At 44.6% G+C, this 18,282-nt stretch overlaps 1 protein-coding gene across 1 annotated transcript in view; it reads left to right on the top strand.

Annotated features, from left to right (window-relative positions):
* Positions 1 to 18,282, top strand: part of LOC142183515 (uncharacterized) — a 166,177-nt gene that overhangs the window by 49,843 nt on the left and 98,052 nt on the right. The window contains exon 8 of the mRNA XM_075258664.1: positions 9,465 to 9,607. Within this exon, the coding sequence (XP_075114765.1) occupies positions 9,465 to 9,607 (143 nt within the window). The remainder of the gene's footprint in view (positions 1 to 9,464; positions 9,608 to 18,282) is intronic.

The raw sequence follows: 18,282 nt of genomic DNA, 5'->3' as shown, positions 1-18,282 counted from the left end.
ATAAGATCTCTAGGGACTGGAGACTAAAGGGGGTCACCCCTAACGAACAAGTGAAGCTGCTACTGACAGGGACTGACAAGGGTGTGCGCTGACTAACAACACAAGCAGCACACAGGAAACATGTAGGAAAGGAATTCCCCAAACCAATATGGGAAGGAACCGTACACTAGGAAACAAACACAGGGAAACTGAGTAGAAATCAAAGGATAAGGCAATTCACTCACACAGTCAATTATACACGGAGGGAGGATTGGTGAACACAGAAGGGAAAACACACAAACCAACTTGTTCACCCAAAACCTCCCAAAAACCAACCACGGAACTTCCTCTATCCAAGATAACCACCTACTCCTCCTGCTAAGGCCTAGCTCTGTAAAAGCGACACTCAGCACAGAACCATGGGAGGCATGGGTTTAAATACAGAGTAGAGACCACTCCTCCCAGGTGCAAATGGGAGGACAGACTAATGAACCAGGAAATCAAGCTGCCTACCAACAGTGCGTGCGAGCAAGTCAGAAGGTGTGCACCAATACCCACGACACAAAATACTCCTAACAGGATCCTCCCCTCAAGGAGAAGACTCCGGATTCTCTAGGAGCATCCTTCTTCGGGAACTCCTTGTGGAATTTCTCCACGAGTCTGGGGGCTGACATATCCGACTCCAGAACCCAAGAATTATCTTCAGGACCGTATCCCTTCCATGCCACCAGATACCGTAGCTTCCCCCGAACATATTTGCTATCCAGAACTCGGGATATCTCATACTCCCCGGACTCAGAAACTGGTGGAACTTTAACTGGAGACGTTCCCTTCTTGGCCTTCTTTAACAAGGAGACATGAAACACCCGGTTTATCTTCCACCTTTTAGGTAGTTGCAGCTGCGCCGCCACTTCATTTACCATCTTGATGATTTTAAAAGGACCCACAAACCTGGGACTCAGCTTCTTGCTAGGAACCTTCAACCTGATATTCTTGGTGGACAACCAAACCATCTCACCAGGGAGGAACTGCAACTCCCCTCTCTTCCTATCCGCCTGGACCTTAGCCTGGTGCGACGCCCGCACCAGATTCTCTCGGATACGGGACCATACCCCTTGCAGCTTTTTAGAAAATAGCTCCTCCTCCGGAACTGGGGACGAAATGGAAGAAAATACTCCGAAAACAGGATGTCTACCACCGGAGCAAAAAAAAGGTGTGGTACCTGTGGCGTTGGAATCATGGTTGTTTAAGGAAAATTCTGCCAGGGGAAGAAAGTCAGCCCAATTATTCTGATTCTCTCGAACAAAACACCTCAAAAACTGTTCCACATCCTGATTCTTCCTCTCTGTTTGCCCGTTAGACTCCGGGTGAAACCCGGAGGAAAACGACAGTGTAACTCCCAACCTGCTGCAAAAAGCCCGCCAGAATTTAGCCACAAATTGCGGACCCCTGTCCGAAACGATCTCCTCAGGAAGACCATGCAACCTTACAATTTCTTTAATAAATGACCCTGATAGTGTCTTGGCACATGGCAGCCTGGAAAACGGGATCAAATGGCACATTTTCGTGAAGCGGTCAACGACTACCCAAATGACCGTGAAACCCTTAGACACTGGAAGGCCCGTGATGAAATCCATAGACAGATGAGTCCAAGGTGCCTTAGGAGGTTCTAACGGATGTAGAAGACCGTGGGGACGGGTATGCGACGCCTTGGCTCTTGCACAGACCGAACAATTTTGAACAAACTGCAAGACATCCTTACTCCACCCTGGCCACCAAAAATTCCTAGACACCAATCTCATGGTCTCTGAAACCCCCGGGTGACCAGCAAGAACCGACTCGTGACACTCCCTCAGTAGACTTTGTCGGAGAGTAGTTGGGACAAACAGCTTGTTTCTAGGTATCTTGGAAGGTGCAGCGTGTTGCGCTTCGATCAAGGCTTTCTCCAATTTCGTGCCCAATACTGCTACCACCACTCCATCCCCAAGAATAGTGGCCGGCGCCTCTCGTTCCTCCTCAGTCGACATATACCGGGATAAAGCATCAGCCTTAACATTCTTTGAACCCGGCACATAAGTCACGGTAAAATGGAACCGCGCAAAAAATAGAGCCCATCTGGCCTGCCGTGCATTTAATCTCTTCGCCGACCCAAGATAAACCAAATTCTTGTGATCGGTAAATACCTGGACTGGCCTTCTGGCCCCCTCCAGGAAATGACGCCAATGTTCGAACGCTAGTTTTATTGCCAGTAGTTCTCTATCTCCGATGTCATAATTCCGTTCAGAGGCAGAGAATTTCTTAGAAAAGAAGGCACAGGGATGCGTACCCTCCTCGAACTCCTGAGAAAGTACTGCACCCACCCCCACCGAGGAGGCATCCACCTCCACTCGGAAGGCCAACCTCTCATCCGGCTGTCTCAAAATGGGAGCGGAGGAGAATCGCTCCTTCAATTCTTCAAACGCGGCTAGCGCCTCTGGCGACCACTTAGCACAGTCAGCCCCCTTCTTAGTCAAGTCCGAGATGGGTTTCACAACCTCAGAAAATCCCTTAATAAACTGGTGATAATAGTTGGAGAATCCCAAGAACCGTTGGACCGCCTTTAGGTTCTCAGGTCGCGGCCACTCCAAGACTGCCCTGACCTTCTCAGGATCCATCTCGAACCCCTTGTCCGATAGGATATAGCCAAGGAAACATAATTTATTGACCGCGAACACACATTTCTCCAGCTTAGCACTTAATTGGTTAACCCTCAGGAGATTTAAAACCTCTCTCACTCTCTCCCAATGAGTCTCCAAATCCGGGGTGTAAATGAGTATATCGTCCAGATAGACCACAACCCCCCTCCCTATGACGGCACTTAGTACATCATTAATAAAATTCTGAAAAAACGCAGGCGCATTGGTTAGACCGAAAGGCATCACCAGATTCTCAAAGTGTCCTAGGGGTGTGTTAAACGCTGTTTTCCACTCATCCCCCTTCTTGATTCTCAGCAAGTTATACGCCCCACGTAAATCTATTTTACTAAACCAGCGAGCTCCCGTAATCTGGCTGAAAAGATCCGAGATCAACGGGATGGGATAGGGATTCCGCACCGTGATTTTATTAATCTCCCTAAAATCCAAACAAGGGCGCAACCCTCCATCTTTCTTCTTTACAAAGAAAAACCCCACTGCTACTGGGGACTTAGATGGGCGAATATGCCCCACCTCTAGACTCCCCTCAATATACTCTTTGAGCGCCTCCCTCTCCGGAATAGTGAGATTGTACAACCTTGTCTTGGGTAACACTGCATTAGGTATAAATTTAATCGAGCAATCATAGGTGCGATGTGGTGGTAATGTCTTGGCTGCCCTTTCCTCAAAGACCTCCCTGAACTCACATATTTCTTGAGGCAAATTGTCTATAGACAAAGACATCACGGATATGGGCAGACATCGACCATTACACCCATGCCCCCAAGAAACTACTGTCTCGGTCTCCCAGTTGATAATAGGGTTATGCTGCTTCAGCCAGGGCCACCCCAACACTACTTGTGCTGGTAATTTAGACAACAAGAACAAGTCAATCTCTTCCCTGTGGCCACCCACAATAAACTCCAGACCCTCCACCTGTTTGGAGATGACAGATTGCTGTAGAGGGGTCTTATCAATAGCCCACACCGGTATCTGAGACTTCAAGACCAAAGGACTCACCCTTAGTTGCTCGCAAAACTCTGAGTCAATAAGGTTGACTGCCGAACCACAATCAACCAAAATCCGGCACTTCTGCCCATTTACCCATCCATCAAGGGTCAACCCGGCAGTCTGAGTACAGGAAATATGCACACCTCCCTCCTTAGTAGGTTTTCTCCCCTTACTCTCAATAGACCTGGGGTTATTACCCTCCTTGGCGAACCATTCTCTGGAGGGGCACACCCTTGCTAAATGTCCCATTCCTCCACACACAAAACAGCGTACTGTGCGGGACCCTTCACTCTTGGGTCTAGCACTTCGCACAGTGGCCCCAATCTGCATGGGTTGGTCCCCCGGGTCCTCTCCAAAAACAGAGAATTGAGGAGGGCTAACCCCCCCAGGACTCTTGTCTCCACGCTCCCGGAGGCGCCGTCCAACTCTAATTGCCAGCTGCATGGCCTCATCTAGATCTCCAGGAACAGGGTGAGAAACTAGATGATCTTTAACCTGGTCCGAGAGCCCTGTCTCAAACTGACTAAGTAGAGCGGGGTCATTCCAGTGTACTTCTGCTGCCCACCTACGAAACTCTGTGCAATATTTCTCTATAGCGTGATCCCCTTGCACCACACGTCGTAGGTTATACTCAGCCGTGCGTACCCTGTCTGGGTCGTCATACAGTAACCCCATTGTGGAGAAAAACGCCTCTACAGTTAGTAAGCAAGCTGAGTCGGCTGGTAACGAATGTGCCCAGATGAGGGGATCATCTCTCAATAAAGTAATAATAATCCCAACTCTCTGTACCTCAGAACCGGAGGAAAACGGCCGTAGCCGGAAATACAAAAGACAGTCCTTTTGAAATCGGAAAAAATCTGACCTCTTACCTCGGAAGGGTTCAGGTAAGCTGACTTTTGGCTCCAGAGGCCGACCCACAGGGGCGCTACTCACCTGCCTCTGTATGCCCTCCACCTGAGAGGCTGTGTGTTGAGCCAACTGCTGTACTTGAGATACGCCAGAAGCTTGGATGGCATCCATTCGTAGCTTGATCCCCTCCATCTCAGTGGAGATCTGCTGCACCGCCTGGTACAACTGTTTCAGGTCCGTCATAATGCAAACGAACCTTTTTTTTTTTTCTTTTTTTTACCGGCTGAGTGTACTGTTATGTCAGTCCAGGTAGCTGCAACGGGGCTAAGGGATTGCAGTAGGGAATCTCGCCCTGCACTACTCCCACTAGCTAACCCGGTCCCTGCCTCACGGGTGTAGGTCGGCTGTTCTCAGGCTAAACCTGACCCCGACAGCTCCTCTCTCACTGACACCGTAGGCCTAGAGGGAAGTGGGAGAAGGAATGCCCTATAAGATCTCTAGGGACTGGAGACTAAAGGGGGTCACCCCTAACGAACAAGTGAAGCTGCTACTGACAGGGACTGACAAGGGTGTGCACTGACTAACAACACAAGCAGCACACAGGAAACATGTAGGAAAGGAATTCCCCAAACCAATATGGGAAGGAACCGTACACTAGGAAACAAACACAGGGAAACTGAGTAGAAATCAAAGGATAAGGCAATTCACTCACACAGTCAATTATACACGGAGGGAGGATTGGTGAACACAGAAGGGAAAACACACAAACCAACTTGTTCACCCAAAACCTCCCAAAAACCAACCACGGAACTTCCTCTATCCAAGATAACCACCTACTCCTCCTGCTAAGGCCTAGCTCTGTAAAAGCGACACTCAGCACAGAACCATGGGAGGCATGGGTTTAAATACAGAGTAGAGACCACTCCTCCCAGGTGCAAATGGGAGGACAGACTAATGAACCAGGAAATCAAGCTGCCTACCAACAGTGCGTGCGAGCAAGTCAGAAGGTGTGCACCAATACCCACGACACAAAATACTCCTAACAGTAGTGAGACGTTCTGCTGGTAACGCAGTGAAGATTAGGAAGAGAAGCCCCCCTGTGCTCCATGCACAGTAGACTCAGGAAGTCCAGAAAGAGGCAGAAACCCTCATAGGTTTTGTCAGGCCAGATCCAGATTTTGGAGGGGTCTCAGGTTTCAGAATAGAGGATCTAGATGGAAGAACTCCAAAGAAACTGAAAAAAACAAGAAGCTAGACTTTTGACACCAGGCTGAGTCCACCTCCATGGCTAGATATTCCCATCGGAGATCGCCTGTTCTGTATATCGGCTATGGAAACCTTCATTCAGCCCCAGATGTGATTGGAAGGGAAGATGTCAATCATAGAGTAATAAACGTTAACTCTCCACGAAGCAGAGGGAACTTAGAATACTGGCTGGATTAATACACAGAAACAAACTCTCAGCTGTGTTAAAACAGAATAGAACAAGAGGCCCATGCGCAGTGGATCATAAGTGGATACACCTCCCGTGCCGTAGCATGCAGCCGGAGGATGGCTGAACGAACAAGGATGTTAAAAAAAACATTGCTTTTCACCACATGTCTGAAAAACCACAGGCTAGCACCTTTTCCCCCAAGAAAGCATACTTTTTGGAATGTTTGAAATGATAAACTAGAGGGTTAGCGCAGTGTATGGTTAACCTCAGAGTTTCCCATTGCTTTTTTCTTAGACATACATGTCACGTTCACATTGATATAACTTCAGCTGTGTTTGACTTGAAGAGCAAGAAACTGGATAAAGGGGCCGTTCACATGGAATAAACGTGAGCTGATTATGGCAAAATACAAGTGTAAAAAATACACGTGTAAAAATCAGACTCCCATTGACTTCAATGCCATTTTTTACACGTCTATTTTGCCATAATCAGCTTGCATTTATTCCGTATGAACGGCCCAAATAGGTTCCTAGGAGCTTTAACAGTATTCTACACTATGTTTTATAGATAGGTTCCTAGGAGCCCTGACAGTGTTATACACTATGTATTATAGATAGGTTCCTAGGAGCCCTGACAGTGTTATACACTATGTTTTATAGATAGGTTCCTAGGAGCCCTGACAGTGTTATACACTATGTATTATAGATAGGTTCCTAGGAGCCCTGACAGTATTTTACACTATGTTTTATAGATAGGTTCCTAGGAGCCCTAACAGTATTCTACACTATGTATTATAGATAGGTTCCTAGGAGCCCTGACAGTATTCTACACTATGTTTTATAGATAGATTCCTACAAGCCCTGACAGTGTTATACACTATGTATTATAGATAGGTTCCTAGGAGCCCTGGCAGTGTTATACACTATGTTTTATAGATAGGTTCCTACAAGCCCTGACAATGTTCTACACTATGTTTTATAGATAGGTTCCAAGGAGCCCTGATAATTTTCTACACTATGTTTTATAGATAGGTTCCTAGGAGCCCTGACAGTGTTATACACTATGTTTTATAGATAGGTTCCTAGGAGCCCTGACAGTATTCTACACTATGTTTTATAGATAGGTTCCTAGGAGCCCTGACAGTGTTCTACATTATGTTTTATAGATAGGTTCCTAGGAGCCATAGGAGTATTCTACACTATGTTTTATAGATAGGTTCCTAGTAGCCCTGACAATGTTCTACACTATGTTTTATAGATAGGTTCCTAGGAGCCCTGACAGTGTTCTACACTATGTATTATAGATAGGTTCCTAGGAGCCCTGACAGTGTTCTACACTATGTTTTATAGATAGGTTCCTAGGAGCCCTGACAGTGTTCTACATTATGTTTTATAGATAGGTTCCTAGGAGCCATAAGAGTATTCTACACTATGTTTTATAGATAGGTTCCTAGTAGCCCTGACAATGTTCTACACTATGTTTTATAGATAGGTTCCTAGTAGCTCTGACAATGTTCTACACTATGTTTTATAGATAGGTTCCTAGGAGCCCTGACAGTGTTCTACATTATGTTTTATAGATAGGTTCCTAGGAGCCCTGACAGTGTTCTACACTATGTTTTATAGATAGGTTCCTAGTAGCCCTGACAATGTTCTACACTATGTTTTATAGATAGGTTCCTAGGAGCCCTGACAGTGTTCTACACTATGTATTATAGATAGGTTCCTAGGAGCCCTGACAGTATTCTACACTATGTTTTATAGATAGGTTCCTAGGAGCCCTGACAGTGTTCTACATTATGTTTTATAAATAGGTTCCTAGACTATATTTTAAGGCAATTTAAGGTGTGGTTCATACTGAACTTGTTTGATTCAAAAACAAGTGTTTTTTGAGAGGTTTGTGCATCTCCAGTCAAGCGCTAGATCAAGAAAAAAAAAATTTAATTCCAAATTATTTTCTCTAAACCCCATAATGACACCCTTGGCTGTTTTCGGTTGACAAAGTTGATTGATGGCTTATTTTTTGCTGGAAGACCTATGCTTTTTATTGGTTCTGGGGTACATATGATTTTTTTAATAACTTTTTATAGCGTATTTTGAAAGGCGAGAAGGCGAAAAATCATTACTTCCGAGGTGTATATATATATATATATATATATATATATATATATATATATATTTATTTATTTATTTTTATTTTATTTTATTTTTACAACATTCACTGTGCAGGTTAAATAATGTTTCAATTTTATTGCATAGGTTTTTACAGATGTGGTAAAACTAAATATATGTTGTTTCAATTTTTCAAGCTTTTTTATATATTTCATTTTATATAGAAAATGGGAATTTTGATTTTATTCATTTATTAATTTTTTTTTAACACACTTTATTTATCTACTTTTTCTTTTTAAATTTTCTTTTTTCACAATAGGGAACCTGAACCATCAATGCTTTGATCACTGTTTCAGCAGTATACACTGCAATACACATGTATTACAGTGTATATAGGAAGTCAACCATTTGCCCTAAGTAATTTTTAATTTTCAAATCTAAGTGGTAAAAAAAAAATTGTGAAACACTTGTAGGGTCAAAGTGCTCACTATACCCCACAATAAAATCTTTAAAGGTATAGTTTCCAAAATGGGGTAATTTTTGGGGCATTTCAACTGTTTTGTTACCTTAGGGCTAAGGCCCCACATTGCAGAAACACAGCTTTTTTTGTTGCAGATTTTGTTGTAGTTTTTTGAGCCAAAGCCAAGAATGGCTGCAAATGGAATCGGAAATATGTAGGGAGTTCTTATACTTCTAACTTCTGCTCAATCTAGTCCTGGCTTTGGCTCAAAAAAAACCACAAAAAATCTGCAATAAAAAATGCTGCGTTTCCGCAATGTGGGGCATCAGCCTAGGGGCTCTGCAAATACAACAAGGTGCCTGAAACAATTTCTAGCAAAATATGCGTATCACTTTGAAAGCAATAGGTAAAAAAGTTTCCCATTGACTTCAATGGGTAGCACCATTGAATTCAATGGGATTCTGTTTTACTGCGCTCACTCTGAACGTGTTTATGTGTCAGAATGAGCGGAGTGTTAACTCCGTGTGAAAGCAGCCTTACTCATCCAAAGCCAAAGAAATTGTAAATATCCTCTATAAATATGAAGTATTCCTCTTAAATGTAGCCACAGTTGACAACATACTGTATTACATTGCATTGAGATCCAGTGAGGAATGTGATTTCTCCAAAACCTGTGGTTTCAACCAATATTTAATGAGTGCTTGTGTGTTACTTTGCTGAAATAGGTCTGATTGTGAAAAAAATCTGATTCTATGACATACTGTTATATATAACACAAAAATCATAGCTTCCAATATCAAGTCATTTATAAGTTGATTTCCCTTATCACAGATATTAGATATGGAATGTGTAGTTTGGGTTCTGGAGTCCATGTGAACCTAAGGTGCATATCAAATACAACACTTATTGATGATTGCTTAATGTATCTATGTTTCACTCAAAAACAGGAAAGACACTGGCAGATCATACGAGTCTACAACAAAGTGTATTATTCATTTGCGATATGGGACTCTTTATGAGATGAAAGTGAAATTCTTTGATAAGTCAGAGCTTCAACGGCAACTTTATGAGCTTGTCACAATGGAAGAAGGTAATTTTGCTGAATAGTAATTAATGCAATACATACTCCCAAATATTTGAATCTCCATTTGCAGAACAAACCCTACCATTGATCCACATGAAAATACCCGCATAAGCCAGTTCCCTTTAGAGATCTATTTTGAGGGATAAAAATTGGATACTTAGTGAGTATGGTATCATGTAGAGGGAGACAAAACATGCACAGAATAGTATAGACCCAGACTTGGCAGGATATGAAGGAGATATAGGTTAAAATGAAGACTATAGGATAAATGAAAGAATACGTTGCAAAAAGGAAGTTGATGGTAACCAGCTTACTTTCTGGTCTAATATGGATCTAGGATGACTGTTTGGAATCCCTGTGGGATATGACTTGGCTTAGTAAGCACCTGCATGCAATGTTACAGCTGACAGTATCTTATTCTGTGTCACTTGTTTGTGTCATAGGTTGCCTGAGCATCTAAGTCCTTGGGATCTTTATCACCCATACTTTATTAGTAGCTTTAGTTGGAAGCCTTCATCCACTTCAAGGAAAGTAAAGTTGATCTTTGTTGGCAGCACTTTGGGAGGAATCTAAGCACACTGTCATGTTTGAGTAAGGGGAAGTAGAGTCTCCTTCTTGTTTTCTTTTTTCCTTTGCTTGTATCTTGAAGCTACAGTTAGGGTCATAAGTGTTGGCACCCATTAATTTTTTTCAGAAAATGATTGCTATTAAACATGTTTTGTTATACACATGTTTATTTCATTTATGTGTATTGGAACAATACAAAAAAACAAAAATAGGCAAATTGGACATAATTTCACACAAAACTCCAAAAATGACTCAGACAAAATTGTTGGCACCTTTTCAAAATTGTGGGTAAATAACTTTGTTTGAAGCATTTTATGCTTGTTCATACTTACCCATGACAAGTAACAGGTGTGAGCAATATAGAAATCACACTTGAAGAAGAAAAGGAGAGAAGTTGACACAATGTTTGCATTCTGTGTCCAAGTGTGCCACACTAAGCATGGAGAAGATAAAGAGAAGAAGAGAACTGTCTGTGTACTTGAGAACCAAAATTTATTTAGATGACATGGCCTATATGGAGGTTGTGTGTGTGCTCTGATGGTCCTCTAAAGGTAATTTAATGGAGGAAAGAACAAAGGGCAAAGATCTAAAAGGATTCATTTCTTTTCATCTTTTCTTCAATGGTAGTTTTGCTTTGACATGTGAGACATTTCAAGGGTCGCGTGAGGAGTTTCCTGAAGCGTTTTTTGAGGCCTTTTTTCGAGGAGTTTCCTGATCCATTTCCTCTTGGGATGTGGTCATGAATTATACTTAAAGAAAAACGCCTGGCGTTTCCTGATCAGGTTTTTGCCAAAACCGCTTCAGGTTCCGCTTCAGGTTTCTGACCAAAAAACGTAAGCAGAAAAAACTGGCTCAAATTGACTTGCATTGAAGCCGTGAGCCAGAAAACGCTCAGGCTTCAAAAAAGAATGAACATCTCGCTTCTTTTTTGCCGCTAGTGGAAAAAAGCGCTAGCAGAAAAGATTCAGAAGCGTTTTGTATACTTTGAATGGTGAGGCGTTTTTTGGTTGAGGGTTTGGAGGCGGATTTCTGCCAAAACCCTGACCAAAAAACTCTGTGTGAACTTAGCCTTAACTCATAGGATAACCATCTCTTGATCAAGATGGTTGGCACCTTGAAGTATTGTGTGCTTCACTAGTATCCCAGGGTACAGTCCTGGAGAAGTCACGCTAGAGCCCAGGAAAGGTGAGTAACACTGGTTTCTATGTTTGACTGAAAGACCCCAGAGTATAGTAATAGTTCATGTTTAGTGTACCTCAAAAATGTGGGTTTCTGACAAACCTGAAATTTTAGCAATATATGTAACGAACACCGTAGTGGCAGCTATGACACATTATAACATTAAAGTTTATTGAAGGTTTTCCAAAGAAATTTTTTACAACAAAGGGGAAAGGGGCAGCAGGGGGGAGAGGAGGGAAGGGGAAAAAGACCTGTGGCAACAATCCAGGTCCGGAGGGGGCCAGGGGAGGGGGGTAGGTGGGTAAGGGGGGGTAAGCATAGGCTCTGACGCAGCAGAGTCAAAACATACAAAAGCATAAAACAGAAAATTGTCAAGCAACAGTATCAATCAAGTGCAAAGAGACAGGTACACAAGACTCACAAATCGCACAGGGAGACGCTACACAGACGACACAGAAGGGAAGAGCGAAGGGGGATCGGCAGGGTAATAAAAATGGTTCCAAAGGAGCCAAGTCTGTCGATCTTTGGCGTCATCCTGGCGGAGCTCAGCCACCAGGGTCTCCATAGTTCGCAAGGCAAGAACCTCATTCAGCCAACCAATGAGCGAGGGAGGGGTCGTGAACTTCCATAGCCTGGGAATGACTGAGCGAGCTGCCACAAACAAAAATCCAAGAAGCATACGGGTGGATTTACGAAACGTCCTGGAAAACAGGGAAAGAAGTAGTGGCACTGGATCATCTTCTAAATCAATCCCTGTCACCTGTAGAATAACCTGTCCGACCCCAGTCCAGAAAGGGCGTAAGAGAGGGCAACCCCACCAGATGTGGGCCATCGTGCCTCGGTCGGAGAGGCACCTCCAGCATCTATCAGAGGTGGAGGGGTAAATAACATGTAGGAGAGCTGGGACCCTATACCAACTGGAAAATATTTTGAAATCGGTCTCCTGCGCCCTACACGACATGGAGAAAGCAGGACATGCACGGAAGGCCGATGACCACACATCCGGAGAGAATGAGACTCAAGCAGAGGGTTAAGTGGGAGATTGAAATCACAGCGCAGACAGGGTAGACAGCAAAAAAGGAACCTAATCTACGTTGGGAGCATATACATTAGCAATTGTATAAACAACACCTGAGATTGCACAGATAAGGAATAAGTACCTCGCCTCGCTATCCGCTAAAGAATCTAGGATTTTCACTGGAAGATTTTTATGGAAAAAGATGGCCACCCCTTTAACCTTACCCGCTGCACTGCTACTATGAAACTACTGCGGATAGTACCTATTCGTAATCGTGGGTGTACAGGCAGCCAGGAAGTGAGTTTCTTGCAGGCAGAGAATGTGCACCCTTCACTTAGGAGCATCGTATAGTACTTGTGAACGCTTTTCAGGGACGTTGAGCCCCTTGACATTGAAAGAGGAGACGTATATATCCGACATTGGAGGGATACGGGGGACAAATAAGACACAAATGGGAAGAACAAAAGGGAGGGAAGAGAAACGACACTACACAAGTAACACACAAGAACTGGAGAACAGAAAACTTCAAACAAAATACCAAACAAGAACACAAAAAGAGGGCTAATGGGGTACCCTCAGGGGAAAGCTAAGTAACAGGAGCACGAGTCTCCAGATGACCCCGCACTGCAGGGACGCAGCTATGTGGGGGCGAAGAAGGCAAGCCACGCGGCTGAACACAGAGCACCAGAAGAGAAACACACAAATAACGGAAGGAGCAATCAGAATAAAAAGCAGCTCCAACTCCGACACACGGGCATCTTAACATACAAATAACACAAAGAAGATAGAAAGCAGCTAGACGGCTAGGGCAAGCAACGTATAGTCGTGGGCAAAAATATGAAGGGCAAAACTAGAGAAAGAGTTATCAAGAATAAACAGGGCATGGAACAAACTCACAAAGTCCGGTCACAGACATCCAAAGAGCAGCGGAACCAGTCACTTCTGGGACCTCCGGGCAGAGGAGGGTCTACGCTGGCGTTGTGGCCTCTGAGAACGCAGAGGGCCGGGGTCGTCCGCAGCATCCCATTGCAGGCGGAAAGGGCCGGACCGATTAGGATCGGAAAGCAGGGAAGACCAATCAGGAAGCTGCAAAGCTGGTAGATCCAGGGATCGAAGAAAGTTCGGAAGATCATCCGGATGGGCAAGAGAGAGCAGTCGGTCACCTCGGCGAACTTGTAGGGAGAATGGAAAGCCCCAGCAATAAGGAATTCTGCGTTCCCGGAGGAGGGAGAGGAGAGGCTTCAAAACTGCTCGTTGCCGAAGAGTGTATCTGGATAGGTCCGGGTAAATCGATAGGGAGGATCCCTCGAAGTCCACTTCGCCAACATCTCTAATCTTGTGCATTATAGCCTCCTTGACTGCATAAAAATGAATCCGGCAAATTACATCTCTCGGTTTACTAGGGTCCTCACTGCGGGAGCGGAGAGCCCGATGAGCACGGTCCATCTCAATGTGGGAATCAGGAGAGCGTCCCAGCAGCGAGTTAAAAATGCCAGACAAAACCGGGACCAGGTCCGTAGTTTGAACCGATTCCGGGAGACCCCGAATACGGATATTGTTGCGGCGGTTGCGATTTTCGATATCGTCCATGTGAGAGACCAGATTACAAAGTTGCGTGGAGTGAGCGGCTATTTGCTGCTGGATGAAGTCGAGAGAGGAGGAGGCGGCAGATCGAGATTCCTCAAGGGTCTGCACTCGCTGTTGTAAGTCAGAAATGTCCGTTTGGACCACATGCAGGTCCTGGCGCCAGGCGCGCTTTAGATCAGATGCAAGACTGTCCATATCCCTCCGACTTAGGGCTAGTAAGGCCTGTAGTTCTGGAAACTTCTGCTGGGTGAGAGCAGCCTCCTCAGGTGGAAGAAGGTGAGATACAAATGCAGGAGCCTCCGCACGGAGGGTCACGGCAGGAGTCGCAGATCCAGGTGTCCTTTCACAGGTGGCTGGGGAGACAATCCCGCCACAGAGGAAAAGTCAGACCCAGGAGCAGGGGGTACCAAATCCTGGCCAGCAGCTGGAGACAGGGGATGCGCAGGCAGAGGACTAGCACCCCATGCAGTCACACCTTCCAGGGATCCCTGAGGCCATATGGAGTGGTGGAGCTGTGGAGGGGATGACTGGAGAGTCCTAGGGGTGGTCCTGGGGTCAAATGGAGGGGAAGCAGATACTGAGAGCAGCGGTGCCGCTGATGCCGCTGCTCTCTGTGGAGCTTTATGGTGGTAGAGAGCAGGGGATTTGGAGGGGGAGAGGGCCGGCTCCAGAGCAGAAGGGCCAGCAACAGGTACCTGAGGTCCGTCTGCAGGCAGCGTGGAGGGCCCCGGAGCGGTCGAGTCCCGGCAGCTGAGGTCCGGCATAGAGGAGGAGAAGGCACCAGACTGCTCACGCAGGCGCCCACGTGTTGTTGAGGAGGATGGCGCCGGCGGCGGGTAGTAGGCCGCGTCCTGCACGGGCTCCTGATGCCCCGACCGCGGGGTGAAGAAGGCCGGGATCTTCCTAGCAGGTGGAGGGGGGGCAGAAGGGTCCCCCTTAGTTCGCTGTGACCGGGACTTGCCCATATCGCCACCGAAAACAGCCCAAATCCCGGAGTCTGGAGCGGAGCTCTTAAGGTAAGCTGCCACTCGCGTGCATGTCAAGCCACGCCCCCCGCTATGACACATTATACTGTCTGAAGGAACCATTGTGGGACATTATACTGTGTGGAAAAGGCACTATGGAACATTATTCTATATGGAGGCAACTATGTAACATTATGCTGTTTGGAGGCCACTATATTTCATTATGATGTGTGGAGGCCACTATGTGACATCATGCTATGTGGAGGGGCTGCTATGGGACATTTTACTGTGTGAGGGACTGCTATGGGAAATTGTACTTCCTGGAGCCCATTTTGGGACATTATAATTTGTGTAAATGGGGTGTTTTACCGTGTGAAGGCTAGGAAAGAGGGTGCTATCTTGTGTGTGTGTGGGGCCCAAGTCAAAAGTTTGCTATGGGTCAAGTCTTTGATAATTATGCCCCTGCTCTTTAACATTGAAAACCTCCAATTTTAAAGAAAAATTGTCAGCGCTATCTTGCTAGGTTCTGTGTGCTTAACTGGTGACCCAGGACAGCCACCAGCACACATGCACTTGTCTCACTAGTGCCACATACCAGTTCACTTCTTTTTGCCACATGTACAGACGTTTTGTCAACATTAGGGTTGAGCGATCGGATTTGGAAAAAATCGGATTCTGATCAGCGATCAAGAAAAATTTGCAATCGGAATCACAAACATGATCTTTTTAGGTGGGATCGAGATCGGTGATCATTTCCCACAATGCTTTGCTAGCTAGTCTCCCATTCATTCTAATGGGAGACTAGCTAACATCTCTAGTAGCTACTTACTGTACCTGAAGAGATGGCTTGTCCGGTGCCCGGTGTTCTCGTTCTTCTTCGCCTCGCTGGTTGCCACTAGCAAGTACATTGGTTTCATAATAAACTGGCACACTTACAACATTCTTTGGGTTACTTACGGTTAGCAACATCATGAGACACCATTCTTCTTCAGCTGCAATTTCTTTAGCAGTCTGTACATACTGTGCATTCTTCTGAAAAGGTATGTTCAGTAGACAACTTGACATATCAGCATGCTCGTTATTCTTTTCAGCAGACCTTAATGCTTGTAACACATGCTTTACATTACTCATTAGTAGAGATGGGGTAATCATAGCAATCTTTCACAAATCGTGCACCCTGCCCTTTATATTCATGAGCAAACTTCTAGTGCCATTTTTTTGCCAAAGCATACCTCTGATTTACTTGTATGGAATCTCACAACACTCCTAAGACTGCACTTGTGTCCATATCATTAACACTTGGCGGTTCACTGAAATTACACCTCTGATGATGTGTCCGATAGTAAAGGGACATTGAAACCAGTCAGGTGACAGATTGAGGTGGTAGAATGGATGAGATAAGAGATAAGTGTCTAGCTTGCCCTATTGTTAGTTCAATGATTCCCTGATACTTCTCCCTACTCAGCTATACAAACAAGTTATCAGTAGTGCACTATTAGCATGAGAAAAGGGTTAATACAATAGTGGTTAAGAAGGAGGAATTAGCTATCAGAAAGCAAAGATTAGCATAGCAGTACACCGATACCAGTGACCAGCCAAGTGCTAATGATATGGACACAAGTGCAGTCTTAGGAGGGTTGTGAGATTCCACACAAGTAAATCAGATTGCTCACTGTGGTTCTCTAGTGGCTGCTAGTTGTGAATGCTATACAATTGACATAGCAATTTCAGAGACATGCTACTCTGTCTATTCTCCTTTCCTTTCTTTTTTAATGGGGAAATTTTTGTTTGTTTGTTCCTTTGGGTATTTTAATTGAACCAAAAAGGCTATATTTTAATACGTCCCATTTTGGGTAGGTTATACTCCCCTACTCTGAGTTTACATGATAAAAATTTTTGGGTACGCTACAAGTGTATTGATAATCTAAAATAAAATAATTACAAAGCATACCTCTACCATATTTAAAATTTATGGGTTCATTTTAGCTCACAGGATCACCATCTCTTGACCCAGAAGGTTGGCATCTCAGAAATTTCCAATAACTCTCATTCAAACACATTGGATTCACTTTATAACTGATCACAACCAGCTTTATTTTTTGCTTTTCACAGCAAACACTTTGGGCCATCTACTACTACGTATCTGCACAAACACATGAAACGCCCAGCTTCTCCAAGACTTGTCCTGGATTTCTCAGGGGAAATACACACTTTTTGTAACTCCAGTCATATTGCCACACAGAGTAAAGCCTTAGCAGAGTAAAATGAAGAGGGGGAATAATGTTAGTACAGGTAAAGTCATGTATGATTGAACCCCTAGTGGTGAGATGTGGCAATATTGAGCTGACCCCTGATATAACAAAAACTTTGAAGGGGGGGCATAAAAAAGAGTTGATAATGTCATAATTATAACAGTGATCACACAAACACTTATACTTCTAGAAACAACACACACTACCTAAGTAACTGCAAGAAAACAAAAATAATAATGGCTGCTGCAATGCTGTGTATCTTTTTTATGTTTCACCTTCCCTGAATTCCAGGGTCCAGGAAAACTATTACAGCGAAATAGGTTTTATTATAAGACAGGGTTGCACGAACAAATCACTTTGAAGAGGGATCTTCTCCACCCCGAGTTGAGACTCCACTACCCTAAATTGGGAATATGGTACATCTTTGGCACAAGAAAGGCCCTTGCACCTAATATGTGCCAATTATCATCTATTTGCACCAGAGAATTGGATTCCTCCTAGTGCCTTTGGTTATTTATGTATGTAATTTGTGTATTTTATGTTTTGCAGAATCCCTTATGTGTTACCTCTTATGGTTAACTCTACATTGTTGGTTTTCCCTTCATTTCTCAAGGCTTGGTACAGCCATGGCCAATTACAGGCCACTTTGTGGAGTTTGGAGACTAAAAGTCTCCAGAGAACCATCAGAGTTTAGTAGTACTAGCAGTACCGGCACTGTGCTGTACTGTTTCCAGTCAGTCCCTGAGAGAGAGAATTATCACCCAACTCTGCCAAGAGACAGCCCTCAGACAGGGAAGGATATCCCGTGTACTACCCAGACACTGTGACAGGAGGAGAGAAGTCCTCCTATTAAGGAACTATATTCTGGGACCCGCCTGACAAGAGAACCAGATAACTTAAAGCCAGCCTCCAGACCCATCTACCTGCTGATTTAAGCTACTGATTTGTTGGAGTGGAGTACAAGGAACTATCTACCATTACAGTCTGGGTATCTGTCATCCCCAAGCCTGGGTAAACCCAACAGTTGGGAGTCTACTACCCCCATTGGGATTCTGCATATATTCTTGGTTTTACAGTTGACTCTGTTTCAACTGCATCACTGCCTCCATAGTC

The sequence above is a fragment of the Leptodactylus fuscus genome, chromosome 1 (genome assembly GCF_031893055.1).
Source record: "Leptodactylus fuscus isolate aLepFus1 chromosome 1, aLepFus1.hap2, whole genome shotgun sequence".
Lineage (NCBI taxonomy): Eukaryota > Metazoa > Chordata > Amphibia > Anura > Leptodactylidae > Leptodactylus > Leptodactylus fuscus.
This window is presented reverse-complemented; position numbering and strand designations above follow the sequence as displayed.